Source organism: Taudactylus pleione, unplaced genomic scaffold (assembly GCF_031769625.1).
Source record: "Taudactylus pleione unplaced genomic scaffold, aTauple2 ptg000206l, whole genome shotgun sequence".
NCBI lineage: Eukaryota > Metazoa > Chordata > Amphibia > Anura > Myobatrachidae > Taudactylus > Taudactylus pleione.
The window spans coordinates 1,562,909-1,585,317 of record NW_028284608.1 but is presented as its reverse complement, the minus strand read 5'-3'; the positions used below and the strand labels follow the sequence as shown (position 1 = coordinate 1,585,317).

Below are 22,409 nucleotides of genomic sequence, written 5' to 3'. Positions count from 1 at the left end.
CCTAAAATTTACAGATTTTAATGGTGTATCTGGGAAACTTTTGTCTATTAACATTGACAAGTCGCACCATATACACAAAAGTGATTGGACACCCCCAGTGCAAGCGAAATGCATACCATGCATACCATTGCACACAGGTTCCAAATGGCCACTAATGTGGCCGTTTCGACAAGAACACTTGGTAGGGAGGCCCATGCACTTGTAGTTCTACGGAAACAACAAATGTTTTTATCAGGACGACAGTGTCACCTGTCATGTTTCCAGGGCGATGCTGGACTGGTATACAGAAAATTTGGTAACCCGGATAGAGTGGCCAACTCAGAGTCCAGATCTTAACCCCATTGAGAACCTCTGGGATTAATTGGAGAAACGAGTGCATTCTAGGCCGACTCAACCTTCTTCAGTGTCACAGTTTTTCACTGTACTTAAAGCGGAATGGCAGAACATACCGCCTGCTGTTGTTCGGGAACTTGGGGACAGTTTGCCAAGAAGGGTGTCTGCAGTAATCACTGCACGTGGTGGACATACAAAATACTGACGTCAGTAATATCTCATTGATCTATTTGCTGTCAGTGTCCAATCACTTTTGTCTACATAGTGTACCTTAGTTTCGGCTGGCAGATGCAGTTGTCATTGTATAGTTTTACCCTGTAGCTATATAAACTCTCTGTATACAATCATAGTTGTTACAGTAGATCATGTGGGGAAGATGTAGTCAGGGCTGGATAAAGGGCCACATGGGCTGTGGCTGAAATTGACCAAAGACCTATTGTGGGATGTGGAGGAGGTGTGGCCAGTGCTATAGGGCATGTACACCCACTACACTATCAGCCCCAATGTCTCACTAAATACCTACAAGCAGAAAAATTGCATCATTCTGTGAGGAAAATTATTATACTTATTACATTTTATTTATAAGCTACTGTACCAAGTGGTTCACAGGACAGTACTTACGGCAACAGTAGGACAGTACAGGGTACACTGAACATTACGTTACAATACAGTAACCGAATCATAAGCAGAGCTCTAATAGGAGTTAGCACCACAATTCTCAGTACACAATACAGCTGGGAAGCAAGGTGAGCAAGGGAGTAATTGGCAAACAGTTGAACCTGTCTCCAATAGTGACAGTACGACTTGCAGGAGTAGAGCCGCTGGAAGAGATAAACGACTATGAGTGAGGGGAATTCCAAGCTAAATGACCAATGAGTAGATGGAGGCTGTTTTTGAAGGGCTAGAGAAGAGGGCTGTGAGAACAGGAGGGAGGGGGACCCTGCTCCTAGGAGCTTACAGTCTAGGGGTGAGGGAAGACAGACAGATGACATGAGGTGTGAGCATGTGGTTGGGGTAGGAGGGTGGGGTGAGCGACCTGGTGACAATTAAAATACTATTTTAATAAATATTATTCATGGCCGACATGTGGGCGGCTGGTAATCATGCTGTCATGATGATGGGCCTATTTTGATGTAGAGGCCTGGAGCTGTAGTCCTATCCACCCCATTGTTAATCTGGCCCTGGATGTAGTATATTAGATCTTTATAGCTTGTGTTATGGTGCGTACACACTAGACAATATTTTGCACAATTCGCCTGATTTCGACGCATCGGAATGACAAATCATGTAAACTGTGTCCAAATCGTGAGTGTCCACTCACGATCAAGATGCCGGTGCGCGTACCCGTGGGTCGTACATCGCATATTCAGATCTTGCCTGCAGCAGGCAAAATCTGCCAATCTGATACATGACGCCCTGGAAATCGTTGAGGACGCACAATAGATCATTGGTCAGATTGGACCCTTTTAGCACCATATCGTTTCCCGGGGAGCTGCTGGGGAGAGTTCAAGGGAAATCGCTCATGATATCGCATCATGAGCACAGCGTCTAGTGTGTAGGCACCTTTAGAATGATATTATGATCATGTGTAGATGCTGTTTAAATTTATATCCCTTTTACACCAGAGCTAAAACCTGGGTTATTGCAGGGATAGCTCCTTGGTGTAAAAAGGGAAAGGGTTGGATTGCCGGGTCGAGTGACCCGGCAATCCAACCCAGCTAACTTGCAGGGTTTAACACGAGAATAACACGTGAAACCCTGCAGTGTAAACGGAGCGATCCGGGTCACGGTGACCTGGATCTTGCCGCATGCCTGCCGATTGGCCGGCTTCAGTAGCACTTGGAGATGACGTCATCTCCAAGCGTCCACTTCAACGCTGAAAAAGCTGGGTCTCTGCAGACCCGACTCCGGTGTGAACGACACCGACCCAGGAATTCCTGGGTTGGCACCGGGGAAATTCCGGGTCTGTTCCGGATTGGAAACCAGGCCCTGATTCAGAGCAGGACACTCTAACAGAGCGCTCACTCTGAATCAGGGCCGTCCTTCTCTTTTTTTAGAGCGGCCTCCTGGCCGCTCGCATAGCTGTGGGTGACCATCACTAGTGATGTCAGTGGGGCCGGCCCCAGACGGTAGGCGTTCCCATGGGAACGCCTCCGTCTGGGCAGCCACGCCCCGGCACACCCACCAAAGGGGGTGTGCTGTCACTCAGCATCGACAGCACTCCCCCTTTGGTACAAGACCCATAGCGACAGCTTGACCATCGCTATCCGGGTCTCGCGCATGCGCACGACAGAGCCGGGCCCGTGGTGCGCATATGCACTGGGCCAACATCGACTCGCCCGCGAGCGCTCAGCGCTCGCTAGCGGGTCTGAATCAGGCCCCCTGTTCCAACCTCCAGATCAGACCCGGAATTTCAGTATAAAAGCAGTATTAGTTAACTTGTACCTTAGTTACAGTTCCCGCTGGTTGACAGTGGAAACATATGATTGAAATTTGTTACTTTGCGAGTCTATAAATATTGCCGATTCAAAGTATTCTACAGAAGTAACCAATAAGCATTTATGCAACATATCGATGTAGTCATTTGGAGACATCAATTAACATTGACCCACATGACCCAGTCAGTCACAGTAAAACACTTGCTGATGTTTATACTGTGAAATCATTGTACCCCGATATCTGCATTCATAGGCAATCAGTCCGTAGGGGTTAAAGGCTCTTAGAGGAGAAATCGGTGTTCGTCGCCTTGTTGAAGGCTCTTTGTAGCTGATAAGTTGCAGCTTCAGTCCCATTATGTGCCACCTCCTCCTGAGATATTATGCCTTCCCTTTCACGTCTTTCCTGACTGATCTTTGTCAATATTGTAATCTAGCATTATGCTGGGAGTGTGGAGAAACCCTTGAATGAATTGGTCGAACAGGCAAATTGAATAATTGCTGCAGCTTGTCCAGTCACCTTATGAAATAATGCCTATGCCTAATACTGCTTGGAGAATTCAAGACGCACACGGCCCAGAGATGTGATAATGTTACATATACTGTAGTAGAGTGATCAGTACCAGATAGATCAAAATCAGTGATGTGGTTAAAGTGCCATATGGTAAATTGCAAAAGGGAAACACCTAAACCTGTTTCAGTGGTTAAGTTGAAGTTGATGCTGGTCTGATGCAGATGGAAGTGATAAAATAATAAAAATGGATGGACCATAAGGACACACTAATCAAGTGTAATAGTACCGGTGCCGTGGCTGGGCTCTTTACTGGGGCCCTTGGAAGATGACAATTGATATACAAATATGTCCTCTTGCATATTTGTATGCGTATGCAGAAAATTGCACCACGCATGGCGTGAGGAGTGCGTCCGCGAGCAGATACGCGCACTGTGTTCGCACCCTCGATTCCATAGGATTGCATGGTGCGATCGCAGTGCGTACCATAGTGTACTGTAGCATACGATACTGATGGCAATCGCCTTGGCATGATGTGTGTGCATGTTTGTAGCGTGTTTGGCCAGGATGTAAGAGGACATTTCTGTAACCTATTGGTGGAACCTGGTTAGTTTCAATAGAGTAACAGGAGGATTAACAGCAGTAACAGCGGTATACACAGTGATGCAGGATAACAGCTGTGGTCACTGGTAATGCAATAACAGCACAGTGATGCAGGATAACAGCGGTGGTCACTGGTAATGCCTATAACAACACAGTGATGCAGGATAACAGCGGTGGTCACTGGTAATGCAATAACAGCACAGTGATGCAGGATAACAGCGGTGGTCACTGGTAATGCCTATAACAGCACAGTGATGCAGGATAACAGCTGTGGTCACTGGTAATGCCTATAACAGCACAGTGATGCAGGATAACAGCTGTGGTCACTGGTAATGCCTATAACAGCACAGTGATGCAGGATAACAGTGATGGTCACTGGTAATGCTATAACAGCACAGTGATGCAGGATAACAGCGGTGGTCACTGGTAATGCCTATAACAGCACAGTGATGCAGAATAACAGCGGTGGTCACTGGTAATGCCCCAGTAACAGTACAGTGATGCAGGATAACAGCGGTGGTCACTGGTAATGCTATAACAGCACAGTGATGCAGGATAACAGCTGTGGTCACTGGTAATGCCTATAACAGCACAGTGATGCAGGATAACAGCGGTGGTCACTGGTAATGCCCCAATAACAGCACAGTGATGCAGGATAACAGCGGTGGTCACTGGTAATGCTATAACAGCACAGTGATGCAGGATAACAGCGGTGGTCACTGGTAATGCTATAACAGCACAGTGATGCAGGATAAAAGCGGTGGTCACTGGTAAAGCCTATAACAGCACAGTGATGCAGGATAACAGCGGTGGTCACTGGTAATGCTATAACAGCACAGTGATGCAGGATAACAGCTGTGGTCACTGGTAATGCTATAACAGCACAGTGATGCAGGATAACAGCTGTGGTCACTGGTAATGCTATAACAGCACAGTGATGCAGGATAACAGCTGTGGTCACTGGTAATGCCCCAATAACAGCACAGTGATGCAGGATAACAGCTGTGGTCACTGGTAATGCTATAACAGCACAGTGATGCAGGATAACAGCTGTGGTCACTGGTAATGCCTATAACAGCACAGTGATGCAGGATAACAGCTGTGGTCACTGGTAATGCTATAACAGCACAGTGATGCAGGATAACAGCGGTGGTCACTGGTAATGCCTATAACAGTGATGTAGGATAACAGCGGTGGTCACTGGTAATGCCTATAACAGTGATGCAGGATAACAGCTGTGGTCACTGGTAATGCCTATAACAGCACAGTGATGCAGGATAACAGCGGTGGTCACTGGTAATGCCTATAAGAGCACAGTGATGCAGGATAACAGTAGTGGTCACTGGTAATGCCTATAACAGAACAGTGATGCAGGATAACAGCTGTGGTCACTGGTAATGCCCCAATAACAGCACAGTGATGCAGGATAACAGCTGTGGGCACTGGTAATGCTATAACAGCACAGTGATGCAGGATAACAGCGGTGGTCACTGGTAATGCTATAACAGCACAGTGATGCAGGATAACAGCTGTGGTCTCTGGTAATGCCTATAACAGTGATGCAGGATAACAGCTGTGGTCACTGGTAATGCCTATAACAGCACAGTGATGCAGGATAACAGCTGTGGTCACTGGTAATGCTATAACAGCACAGTGATGCAGGATAACAGCGGTGGTCACTGGTAATGCCTATAACAGAACACTGGTGCAGGATAACAGCGGTGGTCACTGGTAATGCTATAACAGCACAGTGATGCAGGATAACAGCGGTGGTCACTGGTAATGCTATAACAGCACAGTGATGCAGGATAACAGCTATGGTCACTGGTAATGCCTATAAAAGCACAGTGATGCAGGATAACAGCGGTGGTCACTGGTAATGCCTATAACAGCACAGTGATGCAGGATAACAGCGGTGGTCACTGGTAATGCCTATAACAGCACAGTGATGCAGGATAACAGCGGTGGTCACTGGTAATGCCTATAACAGCACAGTGATGCAGGATAACAGCGGTGGTCACTGGTAATGCTATAACAGCACAGTGATGCAGGATGACAGCGGTGGTCACTGGTAATGCTATAACAGCACAGTGATGCAGGATAACAGCGGTGGTCACTGGTAATGCCTATAACAGCACAGTGATGCAGGATAACAACGGTGGTCACTGGTAATGCCTATAACAGCACAGTGATGCAGGATAACAGTGATGGTCACTAGTAATGCTATAACAGCACAGTGATGCAGGATAACAGCGGTGGTCACTGGTAATGCCTATAACAGCACACTGGTGCAGGATAACAGCGGTGGTCACTTGTAATGCCTATAACAGCACAGTGATGCAGGATAACAGCGGTGGTCACTGGTAATGCCTATAACAGCACAGTGATGCAGGATAACAGCGGTGGTCACTGGTAATGCCTATAACAGCACAGTGATGCAGGATTACAGCGGTGGTCACTGGTAATGCCTGTAACAGCACAGTGATGCAAGATAACAGCGGTGGTCACTGGTAATGCCTATAACAGCACAGTGATGCAGGATAACAGCGGTGGTCACTTGTAATGCTATAACAGCACAGTGATGCAGGATGACAGCGGTGGTCACTGGTAATGTTATAACTGCACAGTGATGCAGGATAACAGCGATGCTCACTGGTAATGCCTATAACAGCACAGTGATGCAGGATAACAGCTGTGGTCACTGGTAATGCTATAACAGCACAGTGATGCAGGATAACAGCGGTGGTCACTGGTAATGCTATAACAGCACGCTGGTGCAGGATAACAGCGGTGGTCACTTGTAATGCCTATAACAGCACAGTGATGCAGGATAACAGCGGTGGTCACTGGTAATGCTATAACAGCACAGTGATGCAGGATAACAGCGGTGGTCACTGGTAATGCTATAACAGCACAGTGATGCAGGATAACAGCTATGGTCACTGGTAATGCCTATAACAGCACAGTGATGCAGGATAACAGCGGTGGTCACCTGTAATGCCTATAACAGCACAGTGATGCAGGATAACAGCGGTGGTCACTGGTAATGCCTATAACAGCACAGTGATGCAGGATTACAGCGGTGGTCACTAGTAATGCCTATAACAGCACAGTGATGCAGGATAACAGCGGTGGTCACTGCTAATGCCTATAACAGCACAGTGATGCAGGATAACAGCGGTGGTCACTGGTAATGCTATAACAGCACAGTGATGCAGGATAACAGCGGTGGTCACTGGTAATGCCTATAACAGCACAGTGATGCAGGATAACAGCGGTGGTCACTGGTAATGCCTATAACAGCACAGTGATGCAGGATAACAGCGGTGGTCACTGTTGATGCCTATAACAGCAGTAATACAGGTAATACTGGTCTCACCTAGAGGAGGTAAGTACTGTACATGTGTCTGTACAGTACTGTGAAACCCTACAGTGGTGTGGGCTGAATGCCCCATGCACAGTGGCACCTCAGTGACATCATCCTGCCGCTGTCACTGCACAGAGAGGAGAAGACAGCGCTGGAGAGCACTCTCCAGAGGCATGGGTGGGATGTGCAGGGAAGGTGGTGCCGTGAATCACAGCAACTTGCAACTTTGTGCAGCTCAGGAACGGGTAATGATGATGTAACTCACCGCGAATCGTATCACTGAGACCATCATCAACAGAAGTAGACGGGTTCAGGAGGCTGCTCAACTCTCCTCCGAAATTCAGGAGTCTCCTGGACATTCCTGGAGAGTAGCAAAGTAACTCATTCATTAAAGTACTGTAGGCTACACCCCAACACCTTCCCTGCCATAGCACCCAATGGTGGCGTGACTCCGGCTCTTTAAAGATCCTCATAAATTCTTCATCTTAACACCCGCTGCTGCACTGCATGGTCCTTGAACCATTATTGTCAGTTATTTGGTCATCAGCTTTACCCCAATAACTGTTTGGTCTAGTTAGGATTTTGCTTTATATTATTAAAGTTCATATAAGCTCCAATACAAAACTGTTCAGTTATGGAGCATATAGGTAAAATTCACTGAAGTCTTATCTTGGTTGCTCACCATCCACCTCACTCCATACACTCATACCTCCTGAAAGCTGATTTTTGGACTCACCAGCAAAAATGAGGATAGATGGGGAGAATTCATCTTTGTTAAAAGTAACGTGAGTTGAGCAATTGCTGATCAGTCCATTGCAGACAGCTGACTCCATGTAGCACATCTTCTGGTGTCTCACCGTCCTAATAGGACTGCTGCACAACAAAATGCACACACAGCATGTCAGTTACACTTTGTGTGATATCACTTGCTACTATGTCCCTGTATGTGAATCTACTGTACTAATTTGCCATCTGAAAAGAGCATTTCTGCAACTTTAGAGGCTTGCTAGCTGGTCACACACGCTCTGGTATTAACACTGCTGCAAAATATTTATAACATAGGGGTTTTGTTTCATATCATCATGGAGGTTATACTACACTGCGGTGCAATGCAATGAGAGCTAGGTAGTGAGCCTGTTTGAGAGTACTCACCAGTATCACTTTTAAGTAAAACGAGGCATTGTGGTTTGAATTGTGAATGATAGTGGGCAGCGCAAATGGTGTAAAGGTTAGCATTACTGCCTCAGAGCACTGAGGGCCTGATTCAGAGCCGAACGCTCTGAATCAGGGCCCTCCTCCATGAAAATGGAGCGTCCTCCTGGATGCTCGCATAGCTGTGGGTGACCACCCACAGCTTATGCGAGCGTCCATGATGATCCATGACCATGATCCATGACCATCGGGCTTGCGACGGAGACCCTGCGGTAGGGTCTCCCTGCACAAGCCCTGGAGTGATTTTGGCTCTATCAGAGCCAAAATCACTCCCACTGACATCACTAGTGATGTCAGTGGGGCCGGCTTCAGACGGTAGGCGTTCCCATGGGAACGCCTCCATCTGGCAGCCACGCCCCCAGCACCTCCACCAAAGGGGGCGTGCTGTCAATCAACATCGACAGCACGCCCCCTTTGGTGCGAGACCCGGAGCGACGGAGAGCCCGTCGCTACCCTGGTCTCGCGCATGCGCACGACAGAGCTCCCTCCGTCGTGCGCATGCGCAGTGGGGCAACATCAACTGCGCTCGCGAGCGGGTCTGAATGACCCCTAGAGGTCGTGGGTTTGATTCCCACTACGGCCCTAGCTGTGCGGAGTTTGTATATTCTACCTGTGCTTGCGTGGGTTTCCTCCCAAAAATATACTGGTAGATTAATTGGGTCCTGACAAAATTAACCCCGGTGTGCATGTAGTATGGAATTTAGGGCCAGATTCAGACCTGCTCGCGAGCGCTGAGCACTCGCAAGCGGGTCGATGGTGGCTCAGTGCGCATGCGCACGACGGAGCCGACTCCGTTGTGCGCATGCGCGAGACCCGGATGCGCGAGACCATGGGAACGCCTACCGGCCCCACTGACATCACAAGTGGCCCCACTGACTACCACAAGCTGTGGCCGGTCAACGCCTTTTTTTGAATGACTGGAGGCCGTTCAAATAAAAAAATACCCCGGGCCCTGAATCAGGCCCTTAGATTGTAAGCTCCACTGGAGCAGGGACTGATGTGAATGGACAAATATTCCCTGTAAAGCACTGCAGAATATGTGTGCGCTATAATAAATAATTGGTAATAAATAGTGGCAAAGCACATTTCTAATGGGCCACCGGCCCACCTTTGTATAACTAGTTACGTTTGTAGCCTATGGAAAAATTTAGGAAAACGATGGATACAAGTTAAAAGTAACCAGCTGGATTTTTTACATCATAAAATTAAGTTCCATCATGCATTAATGGAATATGTGGCAAAGTGTTTGAAATGCAGAGTTGCACGTAACTGAATTTGCACTGCGTGCACTTAAAAATGCACATCTAAGCAGTCGCTCCGCCCCTATCCATCCACTTGTGGAAGTAGCCATTATTATTATCAGTGTCCATTTGCACCAGCCCTGTACTGTACGTAATTCCTGACCAAAGTATTATCGGTGTGGAGTTTGTATGTTCTCCTTACGTTCCCATGGGTTTCCTCTGGGTACTCCGGTTTCTACCCACACTCCAAATACTAGTAGGTTAATTGGTTTCTGATAACAAATGAACCCTAGTGTGTCCATGTGATAACTGGTAATAAATAAATTAAACTCTGTTCAACTCAGTCTTTGGGCCTGATTCAGCGCGGAACGCTATTGCAATGGCAGCTGCGATTACACACGGACGTCTGCTGTGAAAATATGGTATTGAATGCAAATGCAAAGCCATTGCACAGCCAGCATAGAGACGTCCGCTACCACTATTTCGAATCCGTAATACCTTGCAGTCCTGTTTATACATCGGGATCTACGCAAACTGGGTTGGCCGTCTCAGTGGCTAATTTATGCACGCCTATGCAACTGCGTTCAAACAGACAGACACGCCTGCGTTTCTCCAACCACTCCCACATCACCACCCCCAAATGCTGAGCTCCCGTCACTCACTCTGCGATGGCTGTTATTCTGCTTCAGTGATCGCAATGCTAACTCACACACGCGCATTGCATACAGTACGTACGCGTAGTACGCACCATCGGTCGAACTACATACACTGTTGCAACAGCAATCCATGCTAAATCAGGCCCAATGTGCGAATGCCCTATTGCCACCTAGTTAGGCGCCTTCAACCGCAAGTGGAGATGTGACTGAGTTGACTTACCCGTAGTTGTTCATAATTGCGTACACTCGGCTAAACATCGCAAGATCCATCCGCAAAACACACTTGCTTGCGATTCTGCATCAACTCCCCGCCCCCAAAATGTCAAATGTACTGTAATCTATGATGTGAGTATGATTATATTTGCTGCCAACACATAAACTAGTAAACTACAATGTTATTTGTTTTTATATTTTGCAGGTTGTATACAAAAACAATGACGTACGACTAGAGCTGTCACGTCTAGCCAAGCAAGGTGACGCTAAAATGAAGGTACACGGTGTGGTCGCCTTTAAATGTGAAAATGTAGCAACGTTAGATCCCATCACTTTTGAGACTCCAGAGTCATTTATCTCTTTACCAAAATGGAACGCCAAAAAGACCGGCTCAATATCCTTTGACTTCCGCACAACCGAACCCAACGGGCTAATACTCTTCAGTCACGGCAAACCTCGGCACCAAAAAGACGCCAAGAACCCACAAATGATCAAGGTCGATTTCTTCGCCATTGAGATGCTGGATGGTCATCTGTATTTACTTTTGGACATGGGATCAGGGACTATTAAGATAAAGGCACTGCAGAAAAAAGTAAACGACGGAGAATGGTATCATGTGGACTTCCAGCGCGATGGACGCACAGGTAAGCGCATTTTCTGATTATGAAAAAGAAATGGTGAGAGCTTTAAATGAAGAAATATTCATAACGCTAATATGTAAATATCACTTAATCTAAAAAAAAGTTGACAATCATTTTGTAGCATTCAGAAATATTCATAAGACCATCCCCTTGCTCTTATAAAACCTAACATACATAATATCCTACTTGCTACAGAATGTAGGTGGGGGAAAGGAACTTTTGTTTGTTTCTAAGCCTTTTAGACCTGAAGTGGCACATTGCTATGTCTTAGGGGTAAATTTACTAAAGTGTGGGTTTTTTGTTTGTCCATAGCAACTAATCAGATTCTACTTATCATTCATCTAGCACCTTCTAGAAGATAATAGCTAGAATCTAATTGATTGCTAAGGGCAACAACTCCACTTCTATAAAGCTGCACTTTGGTAACTATACCCCTTACACTATACTTGAAAGGAAATATGATGTCCACACATAAAAAATATTTCCACTTTGATCAGGTCCATGAGTGAAACATCTATAATGACATTACAATTTAGCATATATATCCAGGGTCACAGGAACAGTGGTAATGAAGGTTGAACTGCACTGTCGGTATGTCTTTGGACCTGCATGACTAGATAGATACAGTAGACAGAAATTGAAGTTTGTATCGCTAGAATTTTACTCCTCTGCAGTTCCACCACAAAACTTGCTCATCTATGATAGATAGATAGATAGATAGATAGATAGATAGATAGATAGATAGATTCTGTATATAGATAGATTGATACTGAATATAGATACTATATATTGATACTGTAGATAGATAGATAGATAGATAGATAGATAGATTCTGTATATAGATACTATAGATTGATACTGTATACAGATACCATAGATAGATAGATTGATGATTGTGTATATAGATAGATTGATACTGTATATAGATACTATAGATTGATACTGTATATAGAATAGATACTATAGATTCAGGGCCGGCTTCTGGGGTTAGATCACCCTGTTCCCTCTCTCCACAGTGCGCCCAAACATTGCGCGTGGTGAAAAATGGGACGAGGCCTAATTACCATAGGCCGCGCCCCCTATGTGACTTTATTTGGAGCGCACGCCTCCAAATAATGTCAGGCTGGGGGGAGCCTAACTAGCTTGGCTTCCCCCAGCTCTCTCCTGCCACCGAATGGATGCCATACGCAAGCATGCAGCATCCATTCAGAGTCCGAGGTCCGGCACCGCTGCACAGCTGCAGCGGTGGGGGTCCCCAACCTCCCGATTTGACCACCCGCGGGTCAAAGTATTGTCCCGCTGAAATCGGGATGTTGGAGAGGGGTGTGCAGTCTATGGGTGGTGCCCCTGTTCGACCGCACTGGTCAAACACCCCTAGAGCCGGCCCTGTATAGATTGATACTGTATATAGGTACGATAGATAGATAGATAGATAGATAGATAGATAGATAGATAGATAGATAGATAGATAGATAGATAGATACTGTATATAGATACTATAGATTAATACTGTAGATAGATAGATAGATAGATAGATAGATAGATAGATAGATAGTTAGATGCACAGTATTTTATACACCCTTCCAAAATATGTTTTAGCTTGCCTTTTTATTCATATTTTCAAAAACATGGTGGGATCCAGAAAATTAAAAAGAGAGAAATGAAAGAAATAAGGGGTAAGAACAATAACTGAGGTACAAGGGGGAAAATGTGCACAGGTATTATACTCAAGTAGGCACTTAGATAAGAAGAACGCACCATGGCATGTCAACAAGCTAATAAGGTAGGGGAACATAGGTCAGATTATGTGTGAGATGGCTGATTTAAACGAAAGATGTTGAGGGGTCCAAGGTCACAGTAGACCAAAATAGGCCTCTGGCAATATATTTTGAATGATAGCATATGCGCAGGAGAGAGCAAAGACTCTGACAGTGTATTACTAGAAAGATGGTGCCGCCAGTGTGTATAGAGAGGAGGGGGGGTACACTGGCATCTACAGTGGTCAGTCCTGGGTGCAGTGGGCAAAGTGTGTGGCTATACACCCATGGGTCCATGTGCACCACACACCCTGCAACCATGCTAAAAATGCCACTGCACACCACTATTAGCTGAGTCATACTCTACGTGCCTATATTTTTTAAAAACTTTCTTAACTTTACACGTGTAAAATAAGTGCATCATTTTTATGTAGGTTTTCCAATAAATTCCGGACCTGGATCGCCAACATGTTTGGCACAGTCTGGAATTTTGTTAAATTGTTTTTTTTTTAGAAAAGTAGCGCTCCAAATTTGTTAATGCGCTCGCTTATAATTAATGAATTATTTTTGGCCATCTAATTTTCATGGGTTTGGCATGGGCCAGTCGGTAACACATCCATAAAAACTAATATCACCGAATAGCTCCAACTGCCCATTATACTGCAATCTGTCTGTATATTCATGTTCGTTGCCACTTTTTCCCCTTTAAGATGGCATCTGGCGTGAATGATCGCCAACATGTCACTAACACACATACAGCAACGCAGTCCGCACAGTAAAACCACAAATTATTAAATATAGTTAGGTAGAAAGTGGGTCACAGTCACTAACTTACATATCTCCTAATGACTTATTCCATATCCTGTGGGCAGAGATAAACTAAGGAGACAGATGGCTCCATTTACAGATATACAAAGCAATATTCTCCCTGTCTCTGAGGGGTGTTATTTATCATGTCCCTTTAACAGTTAAAGGTGAGTTATAGCTTGCTTGGCTGTATTAACCTTTTGAAAGAGTGTAATGAATCACCCTTCTGTCCATTTGTCAGGAAATGAGATTTCTGGAGATTTGAATACACTGAAAATACCAAATAAAAATTGCCTGAAATTGCCCAACACGCTCCAGGGATTTTACACTGACAAACTCATCCTTTATTGAGAAAATCCCTAACGCTCGCTCGGTGTGATATTAACGCTCACAACTGCTGTGGCGCCATGTCTGATGGTGACTTCATTTGTGCGGCCACGAACACCTGTTTTAGGTCTGCTACAATGTAGATGTGGTTTAAGGTAACAAGACCTCTCACTTGTGTAATGTTCTCTATTTCATTCTAATTTCCCACTAGGCCAGAGCAGGTAGACCACTGCTTCCCCTCACCGCCATTAGACTGCGCCTCATGTCAGTCAAGATGGCAGGGCTGGCGGAAACATGGTTAAACATAGAGTTGCGAAGTGTGTTTGGATTTCTGTGTTTAAGGGCAGATTAGCAGCTAAAATTCATCATAAACTTTGAGGTTCATGGCGATAACATCATGTCATGGAAACAGGTTAGGGTTTGGTGCACGCCCTTTAATCAGGGTTGCCTACCATACCGATTTGGGCGGGAGCCTCCCGATAATCGGGTGCAGCTCCCGCCCCCCCGGAAAGGCAGGCAAGCCTCCCAGCGGCTGCCGATCCCCACCGACATCCCCCGCAATTTACTCCTAACCCCCGCTGGGAGGGCAACCAGTGACGCGATTCGCATCATTTTGGCCCCGCCCCCTGCCTTATAATGCCTGTATTATAGGCATTGTGTAGCGGGGGCGGGGCCAAAATGACGCGCTCGCGTGACCACACCCCCGTGATGCCTACAAACGTCAGGCACCCGCCCAGACACGCCGCCTTTTTCGGCCAAGCCCCCCTCTGCCCTGCCGATCTGGCCGCTCCATCCCGGAAGGAGCAGCCAGAAAGTCGGCAACTATGCCTTTAATATCGGCAGGACAGACATTCAGGATGAGCAGCAATCCGGCCGGCCAAGGACTTCAAACACAGATGACAATTTGTGCCAAATTCAAGGTCTAATTCAGGAGGACAGACGCATTCGAGTTAGTGACCTTGCTGACGAACTGAACGTCTCAGTGGGTGCTGTACACAACATTGTTCCTGAGCAACTGGGGATACAGAACAAAGTGTTCACGCTGGGTAGTAAAGCAACTCACAGAAGTTCATTGATAACGACCTGGGTTGCTGCAAACTGACGTCGATTTGCTGCACTATAACGCCAGGCCACACTTAGCCAACCTATAGCGTGAGTTGTTACGGCGTTACCGTTGGGAGGTTCTGGACAATCCTCCCTACAGCCTTGACATTTGTAATGAATATAATACCTACATTTGTAATGAATACAATTGCTAGATAAAATGTCAGGCGATGGTATAAATCTGCTATAAACATAGAATTTTCTCACATATTACAATTTTTGAAAATTTCAATTGACAATAAAAATATAGTCTGCACACAATATGCTTTTTTTTACAGGGACACAGCGATAATCTTTTACACTTTGTTAGAGATCCCTAGGACACTGCATTCCCTATGTGTCTACTTATCACCTGGATGTCCTGCCATTACAGAAATGTTTTTAAATACCCCAAGACGTCACTGCGAGTACCTCTAGGCAGGGTCGTAACTCAAGGAGTGTGCAAGCTGTGCCAACGCACAGGGTGCAGAGACCTGGGGTTGGCACCATTGCTGCCTGTGGCTTACATGCTGTCTGTAATGGCACCCTGCAGCCAGTACCATTGCTACAGAGCCACCCAGGGCATCAAAGAGACATTCCAGGCAGACAGCCTGCAGCTTGTTCAGCTTACTAGACCTGGCAGGTGTGACATAATGACATCACGGGTTTTGGTGGGAGCGACCGGCACGGCCCAGGCTATTACAGCCCTCCCCCTAGGTGTACTAGTACCCCAGGATGATAATCATTGTTATAGATTGTAGGCTTAACAACAGGTCCTCTATCTGTCTACCCACTCTTATTTTATTACAGTTTGTCCCCAGTTATAAAGTGCTACAGAGTATGTTGGTGTTATCTAAATAAATGTTAATAATATGCATTCAAAACACATTGTAAAACATTTTAAGCTCACGTATAAAGTACATATAGGAAGTAACATGTAAAAACAAAGAAAACTGCATTAGTGCAAAAATACTTCTAAAGAAAAAATTGCATATTTGCATACATTGTAAAACATTTAGGGCACAATGGAAACTTACACTCCAGGTAAGATGGGTTAAAGGCAGGATGTAATTAACTGAAGTAGGAAAAAAAAAATCAGCCCTTTGGACATTTATTCTGGTTGTCTTTGACTCTCCGATAGGCTAAATCAAAATACAGTAAAGTTAATTAAGAAATGAAAATGAAAGTTAATTTTCTTGGCTAGATGGTCACAGCGATTCCAAGTGCTTAGTAATAGTGTAAAACTTGGTCACCGTACAGCTTCCTTTTTTCAAAACGGGGTCTGAGAACAACAAAACTGCTGAAATAATGAATCATTGAAGAGGCTCATTAAAACATACCTGTGGGAGTTCTTTTTTTGGCTAGGTTTGCTGTACAGTACTGCCAGCTAGGCAGGAAGAGAGAACAGCAGCAATATAACAGATGCAGGGCGCTCTGTCCGCTGTGGCTCTGTGATACATTAAGGTTCAGCTTCTGTGAGGCTGCAGGAATCTTACAAGCATGTGAGGCTTATTTAAGAACTGTCCCTTAAGGGTGTTTAACATAAATTGAGACATCATTAGTATGATATTGAAGCACCATACATTCAAGAATATTTAGTTAAGTTAATGTAATGCTTTATCCGAACTCTAAATCCCAAGTCTGTCCAGATTTCCATGAATAAAAAGTCACTTCAGGTATCATAGGGACTTATTTGTGACTTTAATAAATAATACATGGACCTATGTAATAAACATTGAATAATCAGTTTATCATGGGTTTCATAATGATTTTCCAGTCTCTAGTATGAAATGGTTTATTAATAAGCTGCTGTGTGCACATTTACAGTAACTACTGTGCATACAGATATATACCAATATACTACATACTGTATTCAGCCACATGATGCAGTCTCCTACATCTATTCTCTAGTCTCTGTATACCTTCACACTAGACTTCTAGGGGTATAATTACTAAACTGCTGATCTATAGAAATGGAGGTGTTACCCATAGCAACCAATCAGATTCTGCTTTTCATTTATCTAGCACCTTCTAGAAGATAATAGCTGGAATCTGATTGGTTGCTATGGGCAACACCTCTACTTCTATAAACCCGGACTTTAGTAAATATACCCCCATGAATCAGCCAAGGACTTAGGCTTATTATCCTCCTTTAACAGTGTGGGTGCAGGACAGACCCCATTCTGTCGCACAGTTCTTCTCCCCAGTGGTGCCCAGTCCTGCAGCTGAAAATCATTGTTTAATCTGCACCTATGCCAGTCAGCAGTGCGCTACAATTTTTTTTTGCTGCAAATCCGTTGTAGTACTTGTTCGGTGCCCTGATCCTAAGTCCCCAGCATGTTTTGCTGACTTGATGTAATGATGTTGTGACGCTGACAGACAGAGACTAGCAGAGCTGTAACTAGACTTTTTGGTGCCCTGTGCCAGAAATAGCTTTGGCTATTTCAAATAGGGACATAAGACGCACACATGAAAAAGGGCCATGGCCTCATGGGGAAGGGCCAGGGAAGAGATAGGGGAGGCCAGGAGATGCTGGGGATAAAAGAAGAGGAAGTTACAAGTGAGAATGATAATAAACAGAAAATTGACAGGCCCAAACAACGCCCCCTGTTCTGCGGTGCCCTGTGCCATGGCACTGGTCGCACCACCCTAGTTACGGCCCTGGAGACTAGAAGAGCCGCTTGTCAGCTCTCCACTGCAAGTGGAGGGCTGTGTGTTTTGGGGGGAGAGCCCAGAACAAGACAAATATAGATGATGGGGGGAAGGGCAGCACAAAAAAGGACATCAATTTGATATGGGGTGGCACAGAACAAGTCATACAGATGATGGGCATCAGCATAGAACAGGACATACAGATGGGGGTGTGGAACAAATGAAAAACATCAATGGGGAGGTGTACACTAGAAGCCATAGAGATGAATGTAGAGTACGGGCACAATACAGGACATACAGATGGGGGGGGTATGTGGTGGGTCTGTTGGGCCTTATAGTGGCACATGCAATACACCTGGCGCAGGGGAGCTTATTTTTCCATATTAGCTCACCCTCATATCCAAAACTGCCTATGCCTTGGAGTTCTCATCCTATACCAGTTGCCATCTTTACAGTGATGTCTTCTAAAGGCATCACCAAGTAAACAGAGGGGCCCAATAAGATAAAACATTTCTCTGTTAACCCCACTTCCCCCAGTTGTGTGCAAATCTTCTAGCATGCTACATGTATAGTCTGTAAAGCAGTATCCATGTACCTTAAATGTATATCTCCTCAGGGAAGTTAATCTTAATCCCATATCTACCTTGACATTATGTACCCATTCCCAGTGTACAAGGGATGTGACACCCACAATTATAGAATTCTGCAAACACTAGAAGATAGGGAAGCAGACTGTACATTTCACGAGGAGGAAGGGTAATGCAAAAAAAACACATAAGCAGGGAAGACCCTTTATAGAATATTATATTTCTCTGTTATGAATTTTTATTACAAAAGTTCCTGGCCTCAGATATTGGGGCTTATGTAATAGGGTGCGAGCTGGCACCGCTGCGGAAATTCGTGGGAGTGTTGCTGTATTTTTAAAGCAGCAATCATTTTAAAGGCAAAACCAGCTTGGTTTTGCCTTTAAAATGTTTGCCGCTTTAAAAATACTTCAATACTGGCGCTTGAATTCCCCCATCGGCGTCAGCTCGCACCCTATTACATAAGCCCTATTGTATAAATTAGTCCAAAGGTATACTCTGTGTCACAGGTTCTCAAACTCGCTCCTCAGGATCCCAAACAGTGCATGTTTTCCAGGTCTCCTCATAGAATCGCAAGTGAAATAATTAGCTCCACCTGTAGACCTTTTAAAATGTATCAGTGAGAATGACTACACCTGTGCACCTGCTAGGAGACTTGGAAAACGTGACCTGTGTGGGGTCCTGAGGACCGAGTTTGAGAACCACTGCTCTATGTGATGATGCAGTAATGTGCACATTTCATAAAGAAAGAAAGCTTAAAATTCCTAACTCACTTAAGTGCCTATTGTGTGTATTATGTGCTAAATTTGGTCTTCTTTACCTCATATATAGGGTAAATAAGCAAGTGATATGGTTCTACCTTATTCCCTATAAATATATTTCTTTTATGAAGAAATTGTAACGTAAATGGTTTAATTTATATGAATATATCAGCTGTAATATACTCCAATTTATACTAATAATAAAGATGGAAAAAGCTTCTCGAGGCTGTAAAGGGCATTTCCATAACTAACTTCCGATAGAAGTATTAATTAGAATACAATATGGAGGGGCCTAGCATTGCCATAGTAAGTTCAAGACATGCATTTTAAAACACATCCCGTTTAATTTAATGCTTTGGGGGATTGTGGGTGGAGATATGCAGATGAGCGTCTTGACAGTTTATCATCTATCCATCCAATTAATATGGATGTGGGGGTCAAAGGTTACTGATATACAAATGTAATTAATTCCAGAGCCAGTTTTAATAGCCCTGAATCCAAAGAGACTTGACCTTAGATAGGTAGCGTTCTATGTGATGGAGCTGTGAAATGAAAGCAGAGAACGTCATTGAAGGACTGAAGACCTATAATATTCCCAGCTATTGAAATCAGCTTTAATAATTTAGCTTGATTAAAGTTCCGATTTGCATAATGGTTGCACAGGCTTAAGAGGTCATCTTAGTAAAGGAAATTAATTTTTTTTTTTAAATGTGTGATAAAAACCATTCTGTAGCATTGTTCATGGGCTTACAATTGTTTTTAATTATAAGGAAGAAACTCTACACAGATTCTAACAAGCGGCTTGGAGTCTTTTATTTCAAAACCCGTTGTCCAGAAAGTGGCAAAAAAACAGAAAGAATGGAATTACTAATTATAGTTGTTTGGTGATTTTGTTACAAACAGACATGGTCACCAAAGTGTCTCTTCCTAGAGGCACTGTTAGGATCCCTGCTATACAATGAGCTGGTGGATCTGATGCAGAGTTGTCAATGTTAGCCAGCCATAATTGCTCCTGCATTGCGTGTGCAGAACTAAATACATATCTTCATCAGAGTTGTAGGCATCGGGCTGCCTATGGGGGCCTATACTTAAGTGTCCAACTCTGAAAAGCAGCTGCCTCCTCGGTTAGTATCTTACTTCTTCCCCGTCGTCCCTGCTACGCGTGCGTGATCTCTGGTCACGCAAGAGCACAGCCACCGAGGAGGTAGTGAGGAGGCGGTGGCAGGATCTGCTTGGATCCCTCCTTGCATCCTCGGAACCCCTTCCTATAGGAAGGAGCATAGATCCGAGAACAGGCAACGTTCTTCGAAGCAAACTCCGAAAACTTTCAGTTTCCGGAGTTTGCTGAATATCAGGGGTCCTTTTCGGACCCCTGATGATGAATGGCCTGGTAACTAAAATAGCCTTTCTGCATGGTTACCGGGCCAATTAGTTTTGATGAGTAGGCCCCTATATCCATAAGCTTAGTTTGTTAGCCATCAATATCAGCTGGACTCCGCACATGCACCAGCCTATAGTTGGTGGAAGTGATAGACCTGGAAACAGGTTAGTTACGGGATGCCAGAGCTTGGGATCCAGGTGGTCAGACTCCTGATGCCGGTATCCCGACAGGGTTAGGATACCGACACCTGTTGGTAAGTATCCTCACCCTACCCTTACCCCTAGACCTAACGCTCCCTCCCCGCAGCCTAACCCTAACCTCCCCACCCTAGTGCCTAACCCTAACCCCTAACCCTCCCCCTATCCCCAATACTTACCATCGGGATGCCGGTAGACCCAAGATTCTGACTGGTGTCGGGATTCTGGCACCGGCATTCTGAGCGCTGGCTTCACACAATTCCGTCTTCACACCAACTTTAGGAGAGAAGGCCCCATTACAGCCAAATTACCTCTCTATTGTTTCTACCTGCATATGTTTGGCTGCAGAGCATGTGCCTTGCGGATTCTCTGAAGATCTGCTCAGCACACAGACGCACAATCAGCTCTGCATCAGCCCCAGTGTGAGAAAAGTTGAGTCAATTTTCTATGCGTTTTAGACTTTGTTCTCCAAACTTTGTATAAAAAAGAAAATATCCAAACAGGACAAAACTAGCATTGCAGGTAGCCAAAGACCAGTGTGTGTGGTGGTGGTGGTGGTGGTAGGGGGGGTAGTTGAAATCCTGGCTATCGGGATTCCAGTGCTCAGAATGCCGACGCCGGAATCCCAACATCTGTTAGAGTTCCAGCATCGACATCCAGATCTCCGGCATCCAGGGCCGGATTAATGGCCACATGGGCCTGGAGCTGAAAATGACCAAAGGGCCTATTATGAGAAGCAGAGGAGGTGTGACCAATGCTGTGCGGGTGTGCCCAGTGCCATGTGGGCGTGTACCCCCTATACTCTCTGCTCCAATGTCTCCCTAAATATGTAAAAGGAAAAAAATCCTTAATTTTGTGAGATAAATAGAAATACAATTTTACTACTTATGATTTATGGCTGACCGTGTGGAGAGCAGATGGCCAGTCAACATCATGTTGTCATGACAATGGGCCTATTTTTATGTGGAGGCCTGGAGCTGTAGCTCCATCCGCCCCATTGTTAATCTGGCCCTGCCGGCATCCCGATGGGAGGTAGTGGGGCTAGGTTGAGGGTTAGGGTTAAGCACTGGGGGGGGGGGTGTTAGATTTAGGCACTAGGGGAGGTGGTTAGGTTTAGGGTGCGGGGAGAGTTATGGGTGGGATACTTACCGACAAGTGTCGGTATCTTAACCCTGTTGGGATTCTGACCGCCAGATCTCAAACGCTGACATCCCATACCCAACGCGAACAAGGAGTTACTCATGATTTCCACAGGCGGTTTCCCAATGCTTGATTTCAGAACAGATTAAAAACAAACAGATGGAGAAACACTTTGGGGTCTATGGACCTCATTCAGAGTCTCTCGCAAGCGCTGTGCGCTCGCAAGCGGCCCGATGGTTTGCAAACATGCATGCGCACGCTTCGTTCTGCGTGTGCGCGAACTGCTCTGTGCGATCGCAGCCAGCTCGCTCGCCCAGCAAAGACAGCCCAGTGAAATGAGTGACAGGAGAGGCCGTTTGTGGGTGGTACCAGGGGCAGGACACTAATAACAGGGGAGTGAAGGTGCGAACGCAGGTGTGCCTGAGTGTTTCAATGCCATTTTTAAAGCGTGCATAATTAACAGGCAGCGTGATAGTACACGTCACATGCTTGTTCTTTACACTGAAGT

At 45.3% G+C, this 22,409-nt stretch overlaps 1 protein-coding gene across 15 annotated transcripts in view; it reads left to right on the top strand.

The window, feature by feature from the left end:
• Positions 1–22,409, top strand: part of NRXN1 (neurexin 1) — a 1,439,010-nt gene that overhangs the window by 639,612 nt on the left and 776,989 nt on the right. For all 15 annotated transcript variants that reach the window (XM_088477984.1, XM_088477983.1, XM_088477988.1 and 12 more), the window contains one exon: positions 10,777–11,215. In XM_088477984.1, coding sequence (XP_088334110.1) covers positions 10,777–11,215 — 439 coding nt within the window. The remainder of the gene's footprint in view (positions 1–10,776; positions 11,216–22,409) is intronic.